This window comes from Trachymyrmex septentrionalis, unplaced genomic scaffold (assembly GCF_001594115.1).
Source record: "Trachymyrmex septentrionalis isolate Tsep2-gDNA-1 unplaced genomic scaffold, Tsep1.0 scaffold14, whole genome shotgun sequence".
In the NCBI taxonomy this organism is placed as follows: Eukaryota; Metazoa; Arthropoda; class Insecta; order Hymenoptera; family Formicidae; genus Trachymyrmex; species Trachymyrmex septentrionalis.
This window is the reverse complement of record NW_017304543.1, coordinates 4042793-4048663: the sequence shown is the minus strand read 5'-3', so window position 1 is coordinate 4048663 and position 5871 is coordinate 4042793. Positions and strand designations below refer to the sequence as shown.

The 5871-nt window shown below is 35.2% G+C and overlaps 2 protein-coding genes across 5 annotated transcripts in view; one reads left to right on the top strand and one right to left on the bottom strand.

The window, feature by feature from the left end:
- Positions 1-2065, bottom strand: part of LOC108745423 (28S ribosomal protein S18b, mitochondrial) — a 2475-nt gene extending 410 nt beyond the window's left edge. The window contains exons 1-5 of one of the 2 annotated variants that reach the window (XM_018481567.1): positions 2012-2065; positions 1254-1330; positions 669-822; positions 462-559; positions 262-392 (exon numbers count right to left, since the gene is read on the bottom strand). In XM_018481567.1, coding sequence (XP_018337069.1) covers positions 262-392; positions 462-559; positions 669-822; positions 1254-1330; positions 2012-2063 — 512 coding nt within the window. In that variant the 5' untranslated portion in view covers positions 2064-2065. Of the gene's footprint in view, positions 1-261; positions 393-461; positions 560-668; positions 823-1253; positions 1331-1743; positions 1810-2011 lie in introns of those variants that run through there. The other variant, XM_018481568.1, reaches the window with a different exon arrangement.
- Positions 2066-3723: 1658 nt separating this feature from the next.
- Positions 3724-5871, top strand: part of LOC108745591 (serine/threonine-protein phosphatase 1 regulatory subunit 10) — a 20112-nt gene continuing 17964 nt past the window's right edge. The window contains exons 1-2 of one of the 3 annotated variants that reach the window (XM_018481826.1): positions 3724-3890; positions 5320-5400. In XM_018481826.1, the coding sequence (XP_018337328.1) occupies positions 5398-5400 (3 nt within the window). In that variant the 5' untranslated portion in view covers positions 3724-3890; positions 5320-5397. Of the gene's footprint in view, positions 4207-4835; positions 4966-5319; positions 5401-5871 lie in introns of those variants that run through there. The other 2 variants (XM_018481825.1, XM_018481824.1) reach the window with 2 other exon arrangements.

Genomic DNA, 5871 nt, shown 5'->3' with positions numbered 1-5871 from the left:
CACACACACACACACACACACACACACATATATATATATATATGAAAAAATGTAAGTGTAATATAACAGAAATATGTGTGTAAAGAGAAATGTTGATAAGGATGAGCAGAGCACAAAGTGCTTCCATAATGCATAACGCATAATGCATAAAAAATGAAACAAAGTTCTTCATTTCCTTTTTTCCATGAAATAAAAAACTGATTGATTTTTTTATGCTTTATACGTTATACAAAAGTTTGTGCTCTAGCTTTAAATGCTTACGAGTAACTCAAAACGCTTCCGTTATATTTGTTGATAAATTGTTCAAGCAGCTTGACGTTTCTATGATCAAATACGAGATATTCGTCTCTACATATGGGACACGGACTTCCAGTCGAAATTTGGCCGCCTCTCTAATTAATTATGCTGCATTATAGCATTGTATTATCATGTTATAATATGAGAAAGATCTGCATACGTACTATACAAGTTTTTCGAGTTTTCCTAGGTGGAATTTGTCCTTTAAAATTTCTTCTATACATTTTCCATACTGGATCATCTCCGTAAGTCTGTTTGTAAGCTGTATTTTGGAATAATTTCAAGTTACATGATAATGATAAGTTTGTAAAATAAATCTTATAATTGTTAGACAATTGTGTTGCATTTAAAACTCATGAACAATTTCTTACCATCGCTATTCATATACTTGATGCTAGTCTCTACTGATACAATTGGTACACATGCAACTTTAGGAGTCTCAGCAGCTAAACTATCACCTTCAGATGTATTTTCTTCCTCGGAACAATGTGTACGCGAAAACGTGATGGTTCTCGCTGAATCAAGCTGTAAACAATTTATATCTATAAAGGCGACTTCGACCAAACTTTAAGTAACTTAAGTGGCGATTAATTCATTGAGCAATATCTGTACTAGCTCATCAATATAGACAGAATAATTAAATTTTGTTTAATATATAAAAAAAAATTAAATTAGAGATAATGAATTGTATAATTAGAAATCTTACAGTAAACCGTTCTATCTGTTGAATTAACTACTGATTAAGTTAATCAGTAGTTATTTCAACCAGTGGAGTTGCAGTAAATAAAATTCTTAATTATACAATTTGATCGTTATCCCAGATTTAAACAATACAAAATTACTTTGTTAACAAAATAATATAGATATTTCTTGAGTTAATCGCCGACTAAGTTAATCGGAGTTTGATCAAATATCCTTGAAAAATATAGGCTTATAAATTGTCGAAAAAAACTCACTTTACGAATTAAACTCGCTCGTACCAACGTTCCTGCTCGTTGTAACGTATTTAGAATCGACATGCTCGATGCAATAACTACAATAATAAATATTATTATGGTACAATTACTAATTATTGAACAATTACATATAGTACTCTATAATGTTGACGTAAACGTGTAAGAGATAACCTCGAATTTACGATAGCAAATCATGCAGTACAAACAGTTGCGAATTAAATATATTAAGCGTATTATTGTAAATTAAGTAATTTACTAAACAATTTTTAATTAGAAAATAAAATAATTAATGCGATAGAATGAGAGAAAGTGCTACGAATATAACTTGACGAAATTATGATTAATTAGACTTCTATAAATTTCTGTGATTACAACAGAATGCACAATGAATATGGACCTATTCTATGTAATAAATTATGTTACAGATTTGTTTACGTTGATTAAATATAATAAAATATAATAAAATCTCTAAAAATTTTTATATCCAGACGTAACATTCAAGAGAGAGAGAGAGAGAGAGAGAGAAAACAAATGTACGAGAGTGCAAACAAGTCCAACTAGTGTAAGCAAAATGCGAATAAACCTAAAGGTAAATTTTCATGAGCTGCTCAAACCGGCTATTTCAACAAAAAGGATCACATGGTCAAAATTGAATTCAAGCGTCCATTTTGATCACGTAATCCGTTTTTTTGTCGCTGAAACAGCCGGTTAGAGCAGCTCGTACAAATTTACCTTAAGGCTAAAATAGAATCGACAACCTGTATTGTAATTACGGTCTTCCTGAGCTCCTATTCTTGGAAAGTATCGCATACTTTGACTATATAACTATGGACTGCTAGTTACTCCCACTCTTTCTATCTTTTCCGTAAGATATCCAAAGAGACTCGCATAGCAAATATCACGCGTGCTCCCGCCAATGAAATGGCAAAAATCGAAATACAGTCATATTACGATGATAAAACAGAAAGAAAGAGAGAGATGGAATATGTGAGACAGTACACTTGCATGTACACACACACATTCACACTCTTTTAGGTACACTTCATGTCATACACTCTTACGCATACTTCGCGACCAGATAGCGCGCTCACACTACACTATACTCAATTGCCCATCTAGTTACACTCTTATTATTATTCTTTCACGTCTTAGATATGACATTGTTACAATACATTGTCGCGATTTTATATTGTATATGCTATCAAATAAATTTTATTACTCGTGAAATCATTCAACTACATTCATTATATGTAGCCATCCGCTACAAATATAACATATGCTGTATTATTTTATTAGATTTAATAAAGTGCAGAATCAAAATAAAATATGCATGTATAAATTTAACACACACTAGTAAAATATAGATAAAAAGTGTTGATAAACATATGTATATTATTTAATAGCTATATAAATAATGTTATATTATTGATCGCTAAACATTACAGTTTTCGTTAACGTACGTCTTAAAAGATTTTTTGTTTATTGTGATGCATTTCCCTTCATAAAATAATTTTATTTTGAAGTAAAATGTTATTATTAATTTCTTTCTTTTCTTCGATCTTCTTCTTCTAATTTTATATGGCACTCGCCATCGAAATGACGACGACTCCGGCCAAACTCGAGTAGTAACTTCTTTTCTTTGATTTATGAAATTGAAATATATATCAAGCAACTGGTAAATTTAGACTTGTACTGTACGTGAATTAACGATATATCATCGAAATACCGAGAGTCGCCATTTCATTGGCGAGGGCCCTTTTCATGTTGGTACTGCATGAGAAAGCCAACTAGCAGTCCATAGTTATATAGACAAAGATCACATACGAAAAACTAGAAAAATGCTATAATATACGTTACAAATACTATAGTTCATCCCTAGTTTTTCGTGCAATATTTTTCAAGAATAGAGACCCTGTAGCCTGCTGGATTACTAACTGTGGATTAGAATTCAGAATCTTGTCACCGTATTAGCTGCGATGCTGTCAGTGTCAGAAATCAGTGGGCGCGTTCAAGCCGGACAAGCTGTTAGCCTGCTCGCGAAGAGATTGAATGTGATTGGTTGGATCTATATATAACAACCAATCATATTCATTTGCTCGGCAAACAAGCTAGCCGCTTTAGGCTGGGTTCTCATTTGACGCTACGACGCTCATTTTCAGTCAAGTGAAAACACAGGTCTGTTTTCTGTAGCTGAACTAGTGTACACTTTTAGAACTAGTGTACAACTTGAAGTGAGATAAAGGTATATAGTTGATATTTTTGTAAAGTGAGAAAAAGAATGCTAGTGCAGGAACAGAAGACAGACCATTTGTCGGCTTGAACACAATACGAACCATAAATGCTATAAACGCGTCGTTTTTCCGGTTGACGTATGTCGACGTAATCGAGTCAATACAAATTCTAAATAATATTTACATAGTGCTAGCGTAACTTATCCCGATTTGATGCTGCTCATTGAATAGATTTAAATCGCAAACTATTTATTTTCATGCCATGCCGCAAAGTTAACGTAACTCGAGAGTTTAAATGTGCATCCGAAGTCATGTTTTTGACCAGCCCTGGTGGGAGAAGCGGAATGTAGCCGGGCAACGAGGATTTCCGCCTTGTTCGTTGATTGCGGCGGTTTTACGCAGTCAGGTGAGGGTCTTAAAAGTTGGCAAGGTCTAATTATATATAGCGGCGGAGGCGAGAAATAAACGAACGGACACGTGTGCATGGTAACGGCGACGGATTCTAGACGACATTTAATTGCAGATGGAAAATGGACGACGGGGCGTGCGCGGATTACGTATGAGGGTCGCGTAGCGTCCGTGGATGCGACAGGAAAAGCAGCAGGGGGCATTCTTATCATCAAGATACCTACAAACTCCATATTAGGATATATTCAGGATATGGTTGCTTGCATCCATCGTGAATATTTATTTTCCATAAAAAGGATTTAATTTTAATCAATGTGAGTGGCTATTTCTATTCTCCAGCAAATAGAACAAAAAAAAAATCAAAGACAAAGAGATTATAATTAGCACATTTACAATTTCCACCAAGTGTTGAGATGGTTTCTGATTGTAAGACTTCCAAGTCATGTCTCGCGTAATCGTGGCATTATATGGATGTTCGTGATAAGACAGCCTGCTAAGACAGCGTTGTCATTCGACCGAAGGTGAATCATGTCGACTGTTGGTGACGTAATCGCATTCGTGATTTATATATCGAGCTAAGAGGGTTTGCGAGAAGAATGCCAATTGCAAGTGTCATAATCCGATCGTGCCAGAATATCGTTAAGTTTTCCTATTAAACGAGTGTCCAAATAGTAAAAGAAAAAAAAAAGTGCTGAACCTTTTTTTCCTTTTAGATTCCAATGCGAGAACTATGGACTCCAGACCGTTTTTGTGTTATATAAATAGATTGAATAGAACGTGGGAGGGGGGAAGATTCGTCACAACGACGGAGTGACAAAAGCACGGGTGTTGGCTAGCGGTGGAGGGGCGTTCGCGATTCCGATTGGTCGTTCACGCGGTGAGCGACGGGGTCTCTGCGTCACGGCGGTTCGCGGCTGCGCATTAAGCGGCCGAGATAGTCGGTCTTGTGAGAATTACTGTTGCGGATCAGCAGCACCTCGTTTTATCATCTACATCTTTGGAGCACTTTTAACGAGCGACTTTTACTATTCTTGCTAACGTATCTATTTTAGAACGATAGGGAATGACATATGGTAAATTACGTAGTCCTAAACTTTATTGAGCGTAAATAGATCAGACGCGAGAACTTCGTCGGGGAATTGCTCTTGCAACGGGATGGTCGACGTCCTCGTTATGGCGTCTATCTTTATTGCGCGATACGCGGTTGTAATTTTCGTAGACAAAATAATAGAGGCTTGATCTCAAAGGGAATTCTAACAATCGAGCGACAAATTTAATCGAAATCCCGCGATACGTTCACCGGTCGGCCGGTCTATGTTTTGAACGAACTTGCGAGAACACGTATTCTACAATATGGCGTGATGAGTGCGTCGCTTCTTGCTCGAGCCGCCGGATGCAATTATAAAGTATTTTACGTTTCATTGCAGACGCGCGCGGATAATTTTGAGGGTCGGTTCACGTCCAGTGTAATGAAAATGCGTTAGAACGTCTTGAACATCAGCAAAATGGTGAGTATGACATATATAATATACTTTTTTTTACTTTTATCACGAATATGATGAATTATCTGAAAAACGCATAATTCAGGAGAGATGGCGCCAGTTAGCTTGGCAAACTACGAAGGATCAATAACCTTTTGCCCCTCTCTCGACCTCGTATTCTACTTTTTCCGTTACGAAATCTTGGCGCATTTACCGACGTATGAAATTATTCAATTTGTTATTGCTTGTGGGTGTAATATAAATTTCATATCTGAATATATAATGGTAGACAAATGGATGAGATTACTTTTATTTTTTTTTATTGTGTAATATAAAATACGCGACAAAAAAATTGATTTTATGTGTAATGGTTTTCATAAAAATTGTCTTTATAATTTAATAATGACAAAAGAGAGAGGTGAAGGTTACTTTTAAATTAAAGAAAATTTGTGAAATATTTAAATTTATTTAATTTATTTAAAAAAATATATTTTTTTA